Source organism: Engystomops pustulosus, chromosome 9 (genome assembly GCF_040894005.1).
Source record: "Engystomops pustulosus chromosome 9, aEngPut4.maternal, whole genome shotgun sequence".
In the NCBI taxonomy this organism is placed as follows: Eukaryota; Metazoa; Chordata; class Amphibia; order Anura; family Leptodactylidae; genus Engystomops; species Engystomops pustulosus.
Window position 1 is genome coordinate 1,888,442 of NC_092419.1, and position 19,910 is coordinate 1,908,351.

A 19,910-nucleotide genomic window follows, 5' to 3' on the forward strand; every position below is an offset into this window, starting at 1 on the left:
CCAGGGGCCTATGTCATGTGATGGAGCGGACCAGGGGTCAGGACTAGGGGCTATGTCACGTGAGGGAGCGGACCAGGGGTCAGGACCAGGGGCTATGTCATGTGATGGAGCGGACCAGGGGTCAGGACTAGGGGCTATGTCATGTGATGGAGCGGACCAGGGGTCAGGACCAGGGGCTATGTCATGTGATGGAGCGGACCAGGGGTCAGGACCAGGGGCTATGTCATGTGATGGAGCGGACCAGGGGTCAGGACCAGGGGCTATGTCATGTGATGGAGCGGACCAGGGGTCAGGACTAGGGGCTATGTCATGTGATGGAGTGGACCAGGGGTCAGGACTAGGGGCTATGTCATGTGATGGAGCGGACCAGGGGTCAGGACCGGGGGCTTTGTCACGTGATGGAGCGGACCAGGGGTCAGGACCGGGGGCTATGTCACGTGATGGAGCGGACCAGGGGTCAGGACCGGGGGCTTTGTCACGTGATGGAGCGGACCAGGGGTCAGGACCAGGGGCTATGTCATGTGATGGAGCGGCCCAGGGGTCAGGACCAGGGGCTATGTCATGTGATGGAGCGGCCCAGGGGTCAGGACCAGGGGCTATGTCATGTGGTGGAGCGGACCAGGGGTCAGGACTAGGGGCTATGTCACGTGATGGAGCGGCCCAGGGGTCAGGACTAGGGGCTATGTCATGTGATGGAGCGGGCCAGGGGTCAGGACCGGGGGCTATGTCATGTGATGGAGCGGACCAGGGGTCAGGACTAGGGGCTATGTCATGTGATGGAGCGGCCCAGGGGTCAGGACTAGGGGCTATGTCATGTGATGGAGCGGACCAGGGGTCAGGACTAGGGGCTATGTCATGTGATGGAGCGGACCAGGGGTCAGGACCAGGGGCTATGTCATGTGATGTAGTGGAACAGGGGTCAGGACTAGGGGCTATGTCATGTGATGGAGCGGCCCAGGGGTCATGCAGGACACACGACCTCTTCGTAGTTGTTTGTGTCCGGTTGGAACTGGAGTTCTCCTTGCAGATGCTGGTGGAGCCAGGGCAGGACCTCCAGGACGTTCACGTAAAAATCCCGAGCGAAGTCTGGAAAGAAGGTTTTCCTCGCAGGTTTTTCACACGGATTAAATGAACCAAAACTGAGGATCCCGACCTTAAAGGAAGAGCAAAAAATTAAACCGTCCTCATCCCTTCCAATGGCTCCGCAGATAAAACGGATTCTTCTACACTCACTGTATATACAGAGAGCTCCCCCTAGTGGTGGCTGCAGGGAGTCAGTATGTTATTATGTAGTTCTATGACTGTCTATATATGCAGTGAGCTCCCCCTAGTGGTGACTGCAGGGAGTCAGTATTTTATTATGTAGTTCTATGACTGTCTATATATGCAGTGAGCTCCCCCTAGTGGTGGCTGCAGGGAATCAGTATTTTATTATGTAGTTCTATGACTGTCTATATATGCAGTGAGCTCCCCCTAGTGGTGGCTGCAGACAGTATGTTATTATGTAGTTCTATGACTGTCTATATATGCAGTGAGCTCCCCCTAGTGGTGGCTGCAGGGAGTCAGTATGTTATTATGTAGTTCTATGACTGTCTATATATGCAGAGAGCTCCCCCTAGTGGTGGCTGCAGGGAGTCAGTATTTTATTATGTAGTTCTATGACTGTCTATATATACAGAGAGCTCCCCCTACTGGTGGCTGCAGGGAGTCAGTATTTTATTATGTAGTTCTATGACTGTCTATATATGCAGTGGGCTCCCCCTAGTGGTGGCTGCAGGGAGTCAGTATTTTATTATATAGTTCTATGACTGTCTATATATGCAGTGAGCTCCCCCTAGTGGTGGCTGCAGGGAGTATTTTATTATGTAGTTCTATGACTGTCTATATATGCAGTGAGCTCCCCCTAGTGGTGGCTGCAGGGAGTCAGTATTTTATTATGTAGTTCTATGACTGTCTATATATGCAGTGAGCTCCCCCTAGTGGTGGCTGCAGGGAATCAGTATTTTATTATGTAGTTCTATGACTGTCTATATATGCAGTGAGCTCCCCCTAGTGGTGGCTGCAGGGAGTATTTTATTATGTAGTTCTATGACTGTCTATATATGCAGTGAGCTCCCCCTAGTGGTGGCTGCAGGGAGTCAGTATTTTATTATGTAGTTCTATGACTGTCTATATATGCAGTGAGCTCCCCCTAGTGGTGGCTGCAGGGAGTCAGTATGTTATTATGTAGTTCTATGACTGTCTATATATGCAGTGAGCTCCCCCTAGTGGTGGCTGCAGGGAGTCAGTATGTTATTATGTAGTTCTATGACTGTCTATATATGCAGTGAGCTCCCCCTAGTGATGGCTGCAGGGAGTCACTATTTTATTATGTAGTTCTATGACTGTCTATATATGCAGTGAGCTCCCCCTAGTGGTGGCTGCAGGGAGTCAGTATTTTATTATGTAGTTCTATGACTGTCTATATATGCAGAGAGCTCCCCCTAGTGGTGGCTGCAGGGAGTCAGTATTTTATTATGTAGTTCTATGACTGTCTATATATGCAGTGAGCTCCCCCTAGTGGTGGCTGCAGGGAGTCAGTATTTTATTATGTAGTTCTATGACTGTCTATATATGCAGTGAGCTCCCCCTAGTGGTGGCTGCAGGGAGTCACTATTTTATTATGTAGTTCTATGACTGTCTATATATGCAGTGAGCTCCCCCTAGTGGTGGCTGCAGGGAGTCAGTATTTTATTATGTAGTTCTATGACTGTCTATATATGCAGTGAGCTCCCCCTAGTGGTGGCTGCAGGGAATCAGTATTTTATTATGTAGGTCTATGACTCTCTATATATGCAGAGAGCTCCCCCTAGTGGTGGCTGCAGGGAGTCAGTATTTTATTATGTAGTTCTATGACTGTCTATATATGCAGTGAGCTCCCCCTAGTGGTGGCTGCAGGGAATCAGTATTTTATTATGTAGTTCTATGACTGTCTATATATGCAGTGAGCTCCCCCTAGTGGTGGCTGCAGGGAGTATTTTATTATGTAGTTCTATGACTGTCTATATATGCAGTGAGCTCCCCCTAGTGGTGGCTGCAGGGAATCAGTATTTTATTATGTAGTTCTATGACTGTCTATATATGCAGTGAGCTCCCCCTAGTGGTGGCTGCAGGGAGTATTTTATTATGTAGTTCTATGACTGTCTATATATGCAGTGAGCTCCCCCTAGTGGTGGCTGCAGGGAGTCAGTATGTTATTATGTAGTTCTATGACTGTCTATATATGCAGTGAGCTCCCCCTAGTGGTGGCTGCAGGGAGTCAGTATTTTATTATGTAGTTCTATGACTGTCTATATATGCAGTGAGCTCCCCCTAGTGGTGGCTGCAGGGAGTATTTTATTATGTAGTTCTATGACTGTCTATATATGCAGTGAGCTCCCCCTAGTGGTGGCTGCAGGGAGTCAGTATTTTATTATGTAGTTCTATGACTGTCTATATATGCAGTGAGCTCCCCCTAGTGGTGGCTGCAGGGAGTCAGTATTTTATTATATAGTTCTATGACTGTCTATATATGCAGAGAGCTCCCCCTAGTGGTGGCTGCAGGGAGTCAGTATTTTATTATGTAGTTCTATGACTGTCTATATATGCAGTGAGCTCCCCCTAGTGGTGGCTGCAGGGAGTCAGTATTTTATTATGTAGTTCTATGACTGTCTATATATGCAGTGAGCTCCCCCTAGTGGTGGCTGCAGGGAGTCAGTATTTTATTATGTAGTTCTATGACTGTCTATATATGCAGTGAGCTCCCCCTAGTGGTGGCTGCAGGGAGTCAGTATTTTATTATGTAGTTCTATGACTGTCTATATATACAGAGAGCTCCCCCTAGTGGTGGCTGCAGGGAGTCAGTATTTTATTATGTAGTTCTATGACTGTCTATATATGCAGTGAGCTCCCCCTAGTGGTGGCTGCAGGGAGTCAGTATTTTATTATGTAGTTCTATGACTGTCTATATATGCAGTGAGCTCCCCCTAGTGGTGGCTGCAGGGAGTCAGTATTTTATTATGTAGTTCTATGACTGTCTATATATACAGAGAGCTCCCCCTAGTGGTGGCTGCAGGGAGTCAGTATTTTATTATGTAGTTCTATGACTGTCTATATATGCAGTGAGCTCCCCCTAGTGGTGGCTGCAGGGAGTCAGTATTTTATTATGTAGTTCTATGACTGTCTATATATACAGAGAGCTCCCCCTAGTGGTGGCTGCAGGGAGTCAGTATTTTATTATGTAGTTCTATGACTGTCTATATATGCAGTGAGCTCCCCCTAGTGGTGGCTGCAGACAGTATGTTATTATGTAGTTCTATGACTGTCTATATATGCAGTGAGCTCCCCCTAGTGGTGGCTGCAGGGAATCAGTATGTTATTATGTAGTTCTATGACTGTCTATATATGCAGAGAGCTCCCCCTAGTGGTGGCTGCAGGCAGTATTTTATTATGTAGTTCTATGACTGTCTATATATGCAGTGAGCTCCCCCTAGTGATGGCTGCAGGGAGTCAGTATTTTATTATGTAGGTCTATGACTGTCTATATATGCAGTGAGCTCCCCCTAGTGGTGGCTGCAGGGAGTCAGTATTTTATTATGTAGTTCTATGACTGTCTATATATGCAGTGAGCTCCCCCTAGTGGTGGCTGCAGGGAGTCAGTATTTTATTATGTAGTTCTATGACTGTCTATATATGCAGTGAGCTCCCCCTAGTGGTGGCTGCAGGGAGTCAGTATTTTATTATGTAGTTCTATGACTGTCTATATATGCAGTGAGCTCCCCCTAGTGGTGGCTGCAGGGAGTCAGTATTTTATTATGTAGTTCTATGACTGTCTATATATGCAGAGAGCTCCCCCTAGTGGTGGCTGCAGGGAGTCAGTATGTTATTATGTAGTTCTATGACTGTCTATATATGCAGTGAGCTCCCCCTAGTGGTGGCTGCAGGGAGTCAGTATGTTATTATGTAGTTCTATGACTGTCTATATATGCAGTGAGCTCCCCCTAGTGGTGGCTGCAGGGAGTCAGTATTTTATTATGTAGTTCTATGACTGTCTATATATGCAGTGAGCTCCCCCTAGTGGTGGCTGCAGGAGTCAGTATTTTATTATGTAGTTCTATGACTGTCTATATATACAGTGAGCTCCCCCTAGTGGTGGCTGCAGGGAGTCAGTATTTTATTATGTAGTTCTATGACTGTCTATATATGCAGTGAGCTCCCCCTAGTGGTGGCTGCAGACAGTATGTTATTATGTAGTTCTATGACTGTCTATATATGCAGTGAGCTCCCCCTAGTGGTGGCTGCAGGGAATCAGTATTTTATTATGTAGGTCTATGACTCTCTATATATGCAGTGAGCTCCCCCTAGTGGTGGCTGCAGGGAGTCAGTATTTTATTATGTAGGTCTATGACTGTCTATATATGCAGTGAGCTCCCCCTAGTGGTGGCTGCAGGGAATCAGTATTTTATTATGTAGTTCTATGACTGTCTATATATGCAGTGAGCTCCCCCTAGTGGTGGCTGCAGGGAGTCAGTATTTTATTATGTAGGTCTATGACTGTCTATATATGCAGTGAGCTCCCCCTAGTGGTGGCTGCAGGGAGTCAGTATTTTATTATGTAGTTCTATGACTGTCTATATATGCAGTGAGCTCCCCCTAGTGGTGGCTGCAGGGAGTCAGTATTTTATTATGTAGTTCTATGACTGTCTATATATGCAGTGAGCTCCCCCTAGTGGTGGCTGCAGGGAGTCAGTATTTTATTATGTAGTTCTATGACTGTCTATATATGCAGTGAGCTCCCCCTAGTGGTGGCTGCAGGGAGTCAGTATTTTATTATGTAGTTCTATTACTGTCTATATATGCAGTGAGCTCCCCCTAGTGGTGGCTGCAGGGAGTCAGTATTTTATTATGTAGTTCTATTACTGTCTATATATGCAGTGAGCTCCCCCTAGTGGTGGCTGCAGGGAGTCAGTATGTTATTATGTAGTTCTATGACTGTCTATATATGCAGTGAGCTCCCCCTAGTGGTGGCTGCAGGGAGTCAGTATTTTATTATGTAGTTCTATGACTGTCTATATATGCAGTGAGCTCCCCCTAGTGGTGGCTGCAGGGAGTCAGTATTTTATTATGTAGTTCTATGACTGTCTATATATGCAGTGAGCTCCCCCTAGTGGTGGCTGCAGGGAGTCAGTATTTTATTATGTAGTTCTACGACTGTCTATATATGCAGTGAGCTCCCCCTAGTGGTGGCTGCAGGGAGTCAGTATTTTATTATGTAGTTCTATGACTGTCTATATATGCAGTGAGCTCCCCCTAGTGGTGGCTGCAGGGAGTCAGTATTTTATTATGTAGTTCTATGACTGTCTATATATGCAGTGAGCTCCCCCTAGTGGTGGCTGCAGGGAGTCAGTATTTTATTATGTAGTTCTTTGACTGTCTATATATGCAGTGAGCTCCCCCTAGTGGTGGCTGCAGGGAGTATTTTATTATGTAGTTCTATGACTGTCTATATATGCAGTGAGCTCCCCCTAGTGGTGGCTGCAGGAGTCAGTATTTTATTATGTAGTTCTATGACTGTCTATATATACAGAGAGCTCCCCCTAGTGGTGGCTGCAGGGAGTCAGTATTTTATTATGTAGTTCTTTGACTGTCTATATATGCAGTGAGCTCCCCCTAGTGGTGGCTGCTGGGAGTATTTTATTATGTAGTTCTATGACTGTCTATATATGCAGTGAGCTCCCCCTAGTGGTGGCTGCAGGAGTCAGTATTTTATTATGTAGGTCTATGACTGTCTATATATGCAGTGAGCTCCCCCTAGTGGTGGCTGCAGGGAGTATTTTATTATGTAGGTCTATGACTGTCTATATATGCAGTGAGCTCCCCCTGGTGGTGGCTGCAGGGAGTCAGTATTTTATTATATAGTTCTATGACTGTCTATATATGCAGTGAGCTCCCCCTAGTGGTGGCTGCAGAGAGTCAGTATGTTATTATGTAGTTCTATGACTGTCTATATATGCAGAGAGCTCCCCCTAGTGGTGGCTGCAGGGAGTCAGTATTTTATTATGTAGTTCTATGACTGTCTATATATGCAGTGAGCTCCCCCTAGTGGTGGCTGCAGGGAGTCAGTATGTTATTATGTAGTTCTATGACTGTCTATATATGCAGTGAGCTCCCCCTAGTGGTGGCTGCAGGGAGTCAGTATGTTATTATGTAGTTCTATGACTGTCTATATATGCAGAGAGCTCCCCCTAGTGGTGGCTGCAGGGAGTCAGTATTTTATTATGTAGTTCTATGACTGTCTATATATGCAGTGAGCTCCCCCTAGTGGTGGCTGCAGGGAGTCAGTATGTTATTATGTAGTTCTATGACTGTCTATATATGCAGTGAGCTCCCCCTAGTGGTGGCTGCAGGGAGTCAGTATGTTATTATGTAGTTCTATGACTGTCTATATATGCAGAGAGCTCCCCCTAGTGGTGGCTGCAGGGAGTCAGTATGTTATTATGTAGTTCTATGACTGTCTATATATGCAGTGAGCTCCCCCTAGTGGTGGCTGCAGGGAGTCAGTATGTTATTATGTAGTTCTATGACTGTCTATATATGCAGTGGGCTCCCCCTAGTGGTGGCTGCAGGGAGTCAGTATTTTATTATGTAGTTCTATGACTGTCTATATATGCAGTGAGCTCCCCCTAGTGGTGGCTGCAGGGAGTCAGTATGTTATTATGTAGTTCTATGACTGTCTATATATGCAGTGAGCTCCCCCTAGTGGTGGCTGCAGGGAGTCAGTATGTTATTATGTAGTTCTATGACTGTCTATATATGCAGTGGGCTCCCCCTAGTGGTGGCTGCAGGGAGTCAGTATGTTATTATGTAGTTCTATGATTGTCTATATATGCAGTGAGCTCCCCCTAGTGGTGGCTGCAGGGAGTCAGTATGTTATTATGTAGTTCTATGGCTGTCTATATATGCATTGAGCTCCCCCTAGTGGTGGCTGCAGAGAGTCAGTATGTTATTATGTAGTTCTATGACTGTCTATATATGCAGTGAGCTCCCCCTAGTGGTGGCTGCAGGGAGTCAGTATGTTATTATGTAGTTCTATGACTGTCTATATATGCAGTGGGCTCCCCCTAGTGGTGGCTGCAGGGAGTCAGTATTTTATTATGTAGTTCTATGACTGTCTATATATGCAGTGAGCTCCCCCTAGTGGTGGCTGCAGGGAGTCAGTATGTTATTATGTAGTTCTATGACTGTCTATATATGCAGTGGGCTCCCCCTAGTGGTGGCTGCAGGGAGTCAGTATTTTATTATGTAGTTCTATGACTGTCTATATATGCAGTGAGCTCCCCCTAGTGGTGGCTGCAGGGAGTCAGTATTTTATTATGTAGTTCTATGACTGTCTATATATGCAGTGAGCTCCCCCTAGTGGTGGCTGCAGGGAGTCAGTATTTTATTATGTAGTTCTATGACTGTCTATATATGCAGTGAGCTCCCCCTAGTGGTGGCTGCAGGGAGTCAGTATCATCAGTGTATGCCCTGTTATTGCCCCCCAGTATTCGGGGTATTAGGGTGTTATCTCTATTGTATGATGATGTCATGTACAGATATTTTGCCCTTCCCCTGCGTCTCACCTGGAAGAATCTTTTCCTGTCCCGGACATTCACAGTGAGAGATCCTCCGGATTCCCCTGTAAGAGAAGAGATAGTAATGGGTCATATAGGATGTGGATACGATCCTCCCCTGATAAAGTTCCGGATATCGGACTCTATTTCCAGCAACGTCTCAGCTTTTTGTAGCATGAATGTCTATGGCAGTGACGTAACGGGGCAGATTTACTTACCCGGTCCATTCGCGATCCGGCGGCGCGTTCTCTGCGGTGGATTCGGGTACGGCCGGGATTTATGAAGGTAGTTCCTCCGCCGTCCACCAGGTGGCGCTGCGGCGCTGAAAAGCATCTGAACGCGCTGGAGTTCACCGGCTCGGGCTGAGTGTAGGTAAGCACGTCCTGAGCGACACATTTTCCGTTCTTAAATGCGGCGGTTTTTCCGAATCCGTCGGGTTTTCGTTCGGCCACGCCCCCCGATTTCCGTCGCGCGCATGCCAACGCGGATGCGCCACAATCCGATTGCGTGCGCCAAAATCCCGGGCAATTCAGGTACAATCGGCGCAAATCGGAAATATTCGGGTAACACGTCGGGAAAACGCGAATCGGGCCCTTAGTAAATGACCCCAATATCTACAACTCGCGACCGGTGCGGCCAATCAGGTGCTTCTGCGGCTGTGCCAGCAAGGTTTGTGATTGGTGCAGGCGTCATTGGGTCCCTATCACTGTGTCCGTGTGGAGTGTGACTGATTTCTCTTCGTGCCTTGGAGGAGCCAACACATGTGTAAGTGTCTATCTGTGGTGTAATTCCTCAATCCTCCTGCGGGGGTGCTGCAGCGGGAGTCAATGCTTGCCGCAGACACCGCATTGACACATTCATGATTAATGGAAAAGTAGCCCGAAATCAAAGACATTTATCTTATACTATTACACCCTGACGGCGCCCCCCATGGGCGGGGGGGGGGGGGGACTCACCTTTGCAGGACATTTCCCCCTGGACACAGAGGTGACGAGGCGACACCAGTTCATGGAGGGAGAGTTTTGTGTAGTTCTCATTGCCGTGCAGTGCCGTGATGCAGGATTCTCTCTACATGATAAAGTAGTGTACAGGCATTCAGCTGCTGCAGAACCTCTTTATGAAAACCCTCCCTCGCAGTGGGATGGGAGAACTCACCAGGTTGTTGCGCTTTATGTTGACCTTCTTCTTTTCCAGCTCGTTCTTGTTTTCTTTATCTTTCTTTCTGGATAGAAATTCAGCCGGGACATCGCTGCCGCTCAGTAAGAAGGTCCCTGAGAAGATGCAACAAATGTGGGACCAGGGTCCCCAATCCCATTCTCCAGATAAGTGGGGTCCCCCTATAACATCTATTCTGGGGATACCCCGTGTATACTGTGTATCCGACGGATGATGTCACACATGACCATGGAGAGGGGTAATATCAGAGCTAAATTATACTGACCCCCCCCCCCACCGCCCCCCAGCTAAATTATACTGACCCCCCCCCCCCCCCTAAAATGAAGAGTTGCAGTAACCCAGCCTGGCCACTAGAGAGGGAATGGAGCTGCTCTGACTCTGATGCTTCCCCTGCTGCTGCCTGTACATATCACCTCCTATACCACTACATGGACAGGACACACAGTGACTACATGGACAGGACACACAGTGACTACATGGACAGGACGCACAGTGACTACATGGACAGGACACACAGTGACTACATGGACAGGACACACAGTGGCTACATGGACAGGACACACAGTGACTACATGGACAGGACACACAGTGACTACATGGATAGGACACACAGTGACTACATGGACAGGACACACAGTGACTACATGGACAGGACACACAGTGACTACATGGACAGGACGCACAGTGACTACATGGACAGGACACACAGTGACTACATGGACAGGACACACAGTGACTACATGGACAGGACGCACGGTGGCTACATGGACAGGACGCACGGTGGCTACATGGACAGGACGCACGGTGACTACATGGACAGGACGCACGGTGACTACATGGACAGGACGCACAGTGACTACATGGACAGGACGCACAGTGATTACATGGACAGGACGCACGGTGACTACATGGACAGGACGCACGGTGACTACATGGACAGGACGCACGGTGACTACATGGACAGGACGCACGGTGACTACATGGACAGGACGCACGGTGACTACACGGACAGGACGCACGGTGACTACACGGACAGGACGCACGGTGACTACACGGACAGGACGCACGGTGACTACACGGACAGGACGCACGGTGACTACACGGACAGGACGCACGGTGGCTACACGGACAGGACGCACGGTGACTACACGGACAGGACGCACGGTGACTACACGGACAGGACGCACGGTGGCTACACGGACAGGACGCACGGTGGCTACACGGACAGGACGCACGGTGACTACACGGACAGGACGCACGGTGACTACACGGACAGGACGCACGGTGACTACACGGACAGGACGCACGGTGGCTACACGGACAGGACGCACGGTGACTACACGGACAGGACGCACGGTGACTACACGGACAGGACGCACGGTGACTACACGGACAGGACGCACGGTGACTACACGGACAGGACGCACGGTGACTACACGGACAGGACGCACGGTGGCTACACGGACAGGACGCACGGTGGCTACACGGACAGGACGCACGGTGACTACACGGACAGGACGCACGGTGACTACACGGACAGGACGCACGGTGACTACACGGACAGGACGCACGGTGGCTACACGGACAGGACGCACGGTGACTACACGGACAGGACGCACGGTGACTACACGGACAGGACGCACGGTGACTACACGGACAGGACGCACGGTGACTACACGGACAGGACGCACGGTGGCTACACGGACAGGACGCACGGTGACTACACGGACAGGACGCACGGTGACTACACGGACAGGACGCACGGTGACTACACGGACAGGACGCACGGTGACTACACGGACAGGACGCACGGTGACTACACGGACAGGACGCACAGTGACTACACGGACAGGACGCACAGTGACTACACGGACAGGACGCACAGTGACTACATGGACAGGACACACAGTGGGACATTACGGTGCTCGTGGCAGCTGGCGCTCTTCTTCTTTTTCATGGCTCTGTTGGCCGGTTCCGTACAGGGGAGGCAGATGGGCCTGGAACAGATACAAATGGAGGAGAACTTCTCAGGAGACCCCCGCAGATCAGTCATCATGCAATGCTCTATCTCACCATTGGTGGTGCTGTACGTGGGGCTGTGATTGGCCCAGGGGTAAGAGTCTTTTAGGGGAGGTTCACTGGGACCAGACATGGAAGAACCTGCGGTGAGGTGGGGACTTATGTTGGACAATATCGATTTTGTAGATTGACGAGACAACTACATTAAGGACCTAAAACATGTCCACGTGGCACGGTGCACTCTTTGGGAGAGAGGGATGAGGCCTAGGAGCGGAGTCGATGTGGGAGGAGTGGGCGTGGTTAGTGGTCAGAGTAGGCGTGGTTAGTGGTCAGAGTGGGCGTGGTTATCGGTCAGAGTGGGAGTGGTTAGTGGTCGGAGTGTCCCATAGTGATATTCCCTACTGGTGATCCAGGATCTGCTGGAGGCTCCCAAGTCCTGTGTGGGACCTCGGTGAGCCTGGTAAGGACCTGATGAGACTCCATTAGGCAGCACCATGTTAGATGGTTAGAGGACCGGAGCAGGAGGTAAGTGTCTCTAGGATAGGTAGGTGTAGATGGTCTGGGTGTGTAATGCTCGGCGCACGCGTCCTACCTGGCGCTCTTGGAGAAAGCCACCTGTTTGGTCAGTTTTATAAGAGCCACATCATAGTCGTAGTCCTGGCGTATCCCTCGGCCCACCCCACGGCTCCGGTTGTAGCAGCCGTGGATTATTATGCTTTCAGCTTTGTAGCTTTTTTTACCTATAGAGATAAAATGTGTAATAGTGTGAACAGCCGGCATTAAAGGGGAGGTCCAGGAAGCAAACGCTCAATGAATCTTATCGGAGCTAAAGCCTTGACGCCTGGATTCTCTCTTGCTGGTAAGACAGACAGAAGGTCCCTGAGATATCGGACCACGGGGAGGAGCAGCAGAGGAGAATATGAAGAGTATATTTCCTTACCAATATGGAATACATAGGCATCCAGGTTCTCCGGCTCGGTGAAGCAATGTGCCGCAGACAGCACCCAGGAGCTGGAGATGAGGGACCCCAAGCACGGGCTCGCCGCTCTGAACTACAAAAGACAATAGTCATTACATCAGAATCACACAGGCCGTCCACGGGCTCCGGAGGTTTGTTCTTAAGTTGAATTTGTATGTAAGTTGAAACTGTATATTTTATCATTGTAGATCCAGACCAAACATTTTTTTGCCCCAGTGACAATCGGAGTTTAACATTTTTTGCTGTAATGGGTCCAAGGATTATCAATAAATCTTCATTACAGACACCTTACAGCTGATCAGTGCAGCCGGGGACTATAGGAACATCCAGAGAGGTCTCCAGAGGTCACAGGGGGCAGAGGGGTCGTCTGTAACTAGGGGTCGTCTGTAAGTCGGGTGTTTCTAAGTAGGGGACCGCCTGTAGTACATATCTAATGGACAGGGTGGTGTAATGTCAGAAATGATGTGTAACTTATTGTATCTTTCCTGAGGCTCAGCAGGCGGCTCATTGGTTGGCCACCCAGAGTGTCTAGACAGAGGAAGTCTATAAACACAGGTTCTGTCCGGGATTCTGGAACATTTTTTTTGCTAGGAGGGGGGAGGGGCGCGCACTGGGAGGCGAGTCAGACTGTGACCTCAGACACGGGTGCAGGGGCACCCATGACATCAGTGGGAGGGGCCAGGAGGCCGCGCAGCGATTGATGTCCCTGTAGACATGAGGACAATGGTTTTGTGTTATTGTTGTTGCTGCTTCATTGATTTATAGACTTCAGATTGCGCCTCCTGGATGTAACCACCTCGCGCGGTGCCTCTGGTGCAGCTGCTGTGACTGTTCCTGTCGCTCTGTGTCCCCCCATTAATACTGAGGACCCCCACAGCACGGACCCCGGTACTCACTTTAACCTCCACGTTCCAGGGATAAGAAAAGCTTTGCTCAGACTCGTCCGTCTCATCGTTGAGGCCGCACATTTCCCCGTAATCTTCAATATCTGTCAGAGAAAAATTCATGACGATAACATATGACTGATGGGAGTAGTGGCGAGCGGTCTTAAAGGGCTTGGCCACTTTACCTCCTGCATCTGTAATGTGTGTATGTGGGGGGGGGGGATATTAGGTAAGATGGAGGGTCATGTGATCTCCGATTGCTCATGGACAGATAGAGATCACATGACCCCCCATCACATGACCCCCCATCACATGACCCCCCATCACATGACCCCCCATCACATGACCCTCCATCACATGACCCTCCATCACATGACCCTCCATCCCATGACCCTCCATCCCATGACCCTCCATCCCATGACCCTCCATCACATGACCCTCCATCACATGACCCTCCATCACATGACCCTCCATCACATGACCCTCCATCCCATGACGCTCCATCCCATGACCCTCCATCCCATGACCCTCCATCCCATGACCCTCCATCCCATGACCCTCCATCACATGACCCTCCATCTGCCGCCATTTTATGGTCAGGAATCTCCGGCTGATGAGGTAAATGACCGGAGGCTTCACTTTACAGATCAGGAAAGCGACGCAGAACTAGTAATAGATGTATCCTGGTAACTTACCTCATATCCTGCCCCCTCCCCCCCACAACATTACAGAAACATGAGGTAAGTGGCCAACCCCTTTAAGTTTGGTGTTAGAGGTGATGTGAGAGTCCTGGGAGGAGGTGGTGAAGCCGTGACTGAGGGGCAGTGTGTGAGGCCTGAGAAGACCCCATGTCTATCCCTGGGGCCCCGGCACCGGGGGTTATAGAGGAGAGAGACCCCGGCACCCGGGGGGTTATAGAGGAGAGACCCCGGCACCCGGGGGGGGTTATAGAGGAGAGACCCCGGCACCCGGGGGGGGTTATAGAGGAGAGACCCCGGCACCCGGGGGGGGGGGGGTTATAGAGGAGAGACCCCGGCACCCGGGGGGGGGGGGGTTATAAAGGAGAGACCCCGGCACCCGGGGGGGGGGGGTTATAGAGGAGAGACCCCGGCACCCGGGGGGGGTTATAGAGGAGAGACCCCGGCACCCGGGGGGTTATAGAGGAGAGACCCCAGCACCCGGGGGGTTATAGAGGAGAGACCCCGGCACCCGGGGGGTTATAGAGGAGAGACCCCGGCACCCGGGGGGGGGTTATAGAGGAGAGACCCCGGCACCCGGGGGGTTATAGAGGAGAGACCCCGGCACCCGGGGGGTTATAGAGGAGAGACCCCGGCACCCGGGGGGTTATAGAGGAGAGACCCCGGCACCCGGGGGGTTATAGAGGAGAGACCCCGGCACCAGGGGGGTTATAGAGGAGAGACCCCGGCACCCGGGGGGTTATAGAGGAGAGACCCCGGCACCCGGGGGGTTATAGAGGAGAGACCCCGACACCCGGGGGGTTATAGAGGAGAGACCCCGGCACCCGGGGGGTTATAGAGGAGAGACCCCGGCACCCGGGGGGTTATAGAGGAAAGACCCCGGCACCCGGGGGGTTATAGAGGAGAGACCCCGGCACCCGGGGGGGTTATAGAGGAGAGACCCCGGCACCTGGGGGGGGGGTTATAGAGGAGAGACCCCGGCACCTGGGGGGGGGTTATAGAGGAGAGACCCCGGCACCCGGGGGGGGGGGTTATAGAGGAGAGACGGCCTCTCTGTCACAAGTATAACCACCATCATCCTCACCCCATTCCTCCATTATACCATCTCTTTCCTGCTACTACTACTGCACCTATTATTGTCTGGAATGTAGTCTTCATGTCTTCTGCGTCTCTTAAGATAAAAACATGTTTTTCATTCTCCTTCTGGGAGGCCAATTCGCTGAGCTCTGCCTTATCCGTCTCCTCTCCGATACCAAACGCATAGATGTCTGGGAGGAGAAGGGAAATGTGGGAATACTAGAATAACGGAGCAGATATCGGAATGGCTGATGGGTCTCACCTAAATAATCTTCCCTTCTGTCTGTGATGTTGAGGAAGTGTCTGATGCTCCGGATCATCTCCGCAGGTCGTCCTCCCATATTGGCTTTTCCTGTAATGGACAGTAAGTGGCAGTGAATTCTCTGCCTGTAAGTGGCCATCGGGACATTGGACACGGGAATCCTCCAGGGACCTCCGATAGTGACCAGACCATGAATTAGTGATGGAAATGGCCGGAGTCACCTGCAGAGACAAGGCCACATCTTCCCGGGATGAGGACCATCGTCTATAGAGGGAGGAGCAGTAAATCTGAAGCCATCAGAGAGGTGGCTCCCGTGTCTGGGGAGGTGTCCGGAGACCCTTCTATCTCCAGGGAAGACTCCATGAACCTCCTCCACCCTCCAGCATCTCTCACCATCGGTCAGAAGGACAATGACGTGATGGATAGACTTCCACTGCTCCGGATACTTCTGTGCTTGATAGGACATCATCTGGAGGACCTCATGCAGAGCCGCGTAGGTGTTAGTCCCCGACTTGTCCATGTGAACTAAAGTCAAGGAAGAAGGAACACAAGGAAGCGGCTGAAGTGTAAGATTCCCTTTGTTTGCTCCTTGTGGTACCCACCGATGTAATTCAGATCCTCCTTAACCAGATCCAGGACCTCATCAACGTCTTCATCGTCAGAGATTTGCACAATAATTTTCGGTTCTGTGGCAAAAGATATCACTCCGAACTGGATCTTCATATCAAACTCACCGAGCTGCCGGGACAAGAACCATGAGATGAGTCCCTGCTATACTACAGACTGCCCCTCCATGGCAGCACAGACTAAAGACATGACATAGTGATCGCCCTCAGACCCCTCATAGACATCGCTGTCCACCAGATCCCAACTCATTCCCTTTATTTCCCGGAAACAAAAGGACCAGCAGTGTCCATCCTTATCTCAGTGACATCTGCTGTTAGGAAAGAGTCGGAAGGTCTCAATGAAACATTAACGGGTCCAACAATTTTACCAAACTCGTTGGGTGACGCCAACATTTATCTGATGTGTCCCGGTGCAGAAGTTACACAAGTGGCCTCCTAGAGCCCGAGCCCCTGGATTGGTGATATGTGTCTAGTATGGTGCAGGGGTTATGTACAGAGACAAGTTATGTATATTTTATGAGGGGTAGGGGGCCCCATTCAGATGTTATGCTATGGGGCCCTGCCCCTGCTAATTGCGCCCCTATCCATTGAATGGAGCAGCAAGATGCAAGTTGAACCTACTGCTTCATTCAGTTTGTGAGGACGGGAGCCACATTTGTCTCATGGTTGTGGTGTTCCCATGGTTGTGGTGGTCCCATGGTTGTGGTGTTCCCATGTTTGTTCTGATCCCATAGTTGTGGTGGTCCCATGGTTGTGGTGTTCCCATGGTTGTGGTGGTCCCATGGTTGTGGTGTTCCCATGGTTGTGGTGGTCTCATGGTTGTGGTGGTCCCATGTTTGTTCTGATCCCATAGTTGTGGTGGTCCCATGGTTGTGGTGGTCCCATGGTTGTGGTGGTCTCATGGTTGTGGTGGTCCCATGTTTGTTCTGATCCCATGGTTGTGGTGGTCCCATGGTTGTGGTGGTCTCATGGTTGTGGTGGTCCCATGTTTGTTCTGATCCCATGGTTGTGGTGGTCCCATGGTTGTGGTGGTCTCATGGTTGTGGTGGTCCCATGTTTGTTCTGATCCCATGGTTGTGGTGGTCCCATGGTTGTGGTGGTCTCATGGTTGTGGTGGTCTCATGGTTGTGGTGGTCTCATGGTTGTGGTGTTCCCATGGTTGTGGTGGTCTCATGGTTGTGGTGGTCCCATGTTTGTTCTGATCCCATGGTTGTGGTGGTCCCATGGTTGTGGTGGTCCCATGGTTGTGGTGGTCCCATGGTTGTGGTGGTCTCATGGTTGTGGTGGTCCCATGGTTGTGGTGGTCTCATGGTTGTGGTGTTCCCATGGTTGTGGTGGTCCCATGGTTGTGGTGGTCCCATGGTTGTGGTGTTCCCATGATTGTGGTGGTCCCATGATTGTGGTGGTCTCATGGTTGTGGTGTTCCCATGGTTGTGGTGATCCCATGGTTGTGGTGGTCTCATGGTTGTGGTGTTCCCATGGTTGTGGTGTTCCCATGGTTGTGGTGGTCCCATGGTTGTGGTGGTCCCATGGTTGTGGTGTTCCCATGATTGTGGTGGTCTCATGGTTGTGGTGGTCCCATGGTTGTGGTGGTCTCATGGTTGTGGTGTTCCCATGGTTGTGGTGTTCCCATGGTTGTGGTGTTCCCATGGTTGTGGTGGTCCCATGGTTGTGGTGATCCCATGGTTGTGGTGGTCTCATGGTTGTGGTGTTCCCATGGTTGTGGTGGTCTCATGGTTGTGGTGGTCTCATGGTTGTGGTGTTCCCATGGTTGTGGTGATCCCATGGTTGTGGTGGTCCCATGATTGTGGTGGTCTCATGGTTGTGGTGATCCCATGGTTGTGGTGATCCCATGGTTGTGGTGATCCCATGGTTGTGGTGGTCCCATGGTTGTGGTGGTCCCAGTAGTCTCTTTGATCAGATTGTTATCCTGCGGACAATCATTTATATGACCATCACAAACCTTGCTGACAAGGGTCACCACACACTTCTTGAAGTCTTCAAAGGTGTCTTCTCCCACACTTTTAGAGGCGTCCAAAAGAAAATAGACATTGAGGATCCCGCCCTTTCTTATCTTCACCGTTCTCCCCGCGCCTCCTGCTAACAATTAGATATAAAATGAGGTGAACACCCAACAATACATTGAATAGTGGTCCCTAGTATTGGCCTTCATGTCACTGGGAGGTGCCGAGCTTCAGGTTGTGTCACAATCCCCTTTTCATGGAAGGGGGAGACAGTTCAAAGGTCGGATTGCGCCACCACCATCGAGTCAGGAAGGCAAATAGTAACAGAGCCACAACCGACCATCCGTGGTGCAACGTCAGGGAACTTACTTTGCTTTACTGAAGTCTCCAGGATTCCAGAGAGAGACCCCGCAAAGTGTTCTCCGGCTTCTTCCGGGAGGTCAAATGTGTAAGGATCTGGGAAGGAGAGAGAGTTCTATTATGAACAACTAGAGGTGATGTGATAGGGGCCACCACTGGTCCCATGGAAGCCAATATAGTTCCTATGTATCCCCCGGAGTGGTGACCGCTGGGGGTGGATTAAGCCTCCATGGCCCCTGGGCTTCCTACATCTGGTACTAGAATCATCTTCCTGGGGGATGGAGGACACTCCTGTTTTGCTGCTTTCAATCTGGTTTCAGGACCTTTGGAGGACCTTCAAATGTCCTGAATTGGCTCTTGTGTACATGTGTATTGAGAGCGGGAGCAGACGTGGGAGGATTTCATGGGTAAAGGCCCTTCTTAGTTGGTTTGGGTGGCCATGGGCCCCCTATAGGGCATAGGCCCCGGACTACTGCCCAAACCTCCTGTATTATAATCACTACTGGTAATGGATTGCCCAAAAGATGGGGATAGTTTGGGAGCAGCCAGTCCTCACACTGACAGGTGACCTCGGTGCCGCTCCAGCGCCTGCTCTCTAAACACGTTCTCTTAGATGATCCAATCAGAGTGAGGCCGGTGACACAGCTGTAGGAGACGCTTTCATCCACATCATATCGGACGCCTGTTTTTGTTGCCCCTGGAGGAATCCCTGGGTCAGGACAGTGGCCGGCTGTGGGGTAAGACAAAGCTTAGTGATACTATTATAATCATCACTGGGTCCTACTGAAGGCTCCTCTAGAACTCTATAAAGATGATGGACAACCCCTTTAACCCTTTCCCCCTCTCACCTCCGTCATCGCAGATCGCAGTTTGTCCGCTCCATTTTCCGTTCTTCTTACACGTTCTCACCATGGATCCTCTGGGAGTATAACCATCATTACACATAAAGGTTATATTTGAGCCTACAGGAAAATGGCCTCTTGGGTAAAATTCTCCATTTTCCAATATATTTGGGGGAGGACATCTAATAACTGCGAGGAAAAGCCAAAATCAAAATCAGAAATGACATTTATATGGATATTGAAGCTTCATCCTGGTCTTCTCCACAGAGGTAAGATTCCTGGCCTGAGAGCCGCGCCCATGGCGGTCCCTGAGACCTGGTGATCATAGATTCTTGTAAGTAATAAAGTGTCGCTGCCGTCACAGCTCAGTAACCACGGAAACCACCTAGAAAT

The 19,910-nt window shown here is 50.4% G+C and overlaps 1 protein-coding gene across 3 annotated transcripts in view; it reads right to left on the reverse strand.

Annotated features, from left to right (window-relative positions):
• Positions 1-741: 741 nt before the first annotated feature.
• LOC140077070 (complement C2-like) overlaps positions 742-19,910 on the reverse strand; it is a 36,798-nt gene continuing 17,629 nt past the window's right edge. For 2 of the 3 annotated variants that reach the window (XM_072123932.1, XM_072123934.1), the window contains 16 exons: positions 19,524-19,706; positions 19,232-19,405; positions 18,685-18,771; positions 18,315-18,451; positions 16,328-16,463; positions 16,119-16,250; positions 15,726-15,815; positions 15,517-15,654; positions 13,701-13,792; positions 12,766-12,877; positions 12,418-12,565; positions 11,727-11,803; positions 9,786-9,901; positions 9,587-9,698; positions 8,640-8,695; positions 743-1,153 (listed from right to left, as the gene is read on the reverse strand). In XM_072123932.1, the coding sequence (XP_071980033.1) occupies positions 962-1,153; positions 8,640-8,695; positions 9,587-9,698; positions 9,786-9,901; positions 11,727-11,803; positions 12,418-12,565; positions 12,766-12,877; positions 13,701-13,792; positions 15,517-15,654; positions 15,726-15,815; positions 16,119-16,250; positions 16,328-16,463; positions 18,315-18,451; positions 18,685-18,771; positions 19,232-19,405; positions 19,524-19,706 (1,982 nt within the window). In that variant the 3' untranslated portion in view covers positions 743-961. Of the gene's footprint in view, positions 1,154-8,639; positions 8,696-9,586; positions 9,699-9,785; positions 9,902-11,726; positions 11,804-12,417; positions 12,566-12,765; positions 12,878-13,700; positions 13,793-15,516; positions 15,655-15,725; positions 15,816-16,118; positions 16,251-16,327; positions 16,464-18,314; positions 18,452-18,684; positions 18,772-19,231; positions 19,406-19,523; positions 19,707-19,910 lie in introns of all 3 variants that reach the window. The other variant, XM_072123933.1, reaches the window with a different exon arrangement.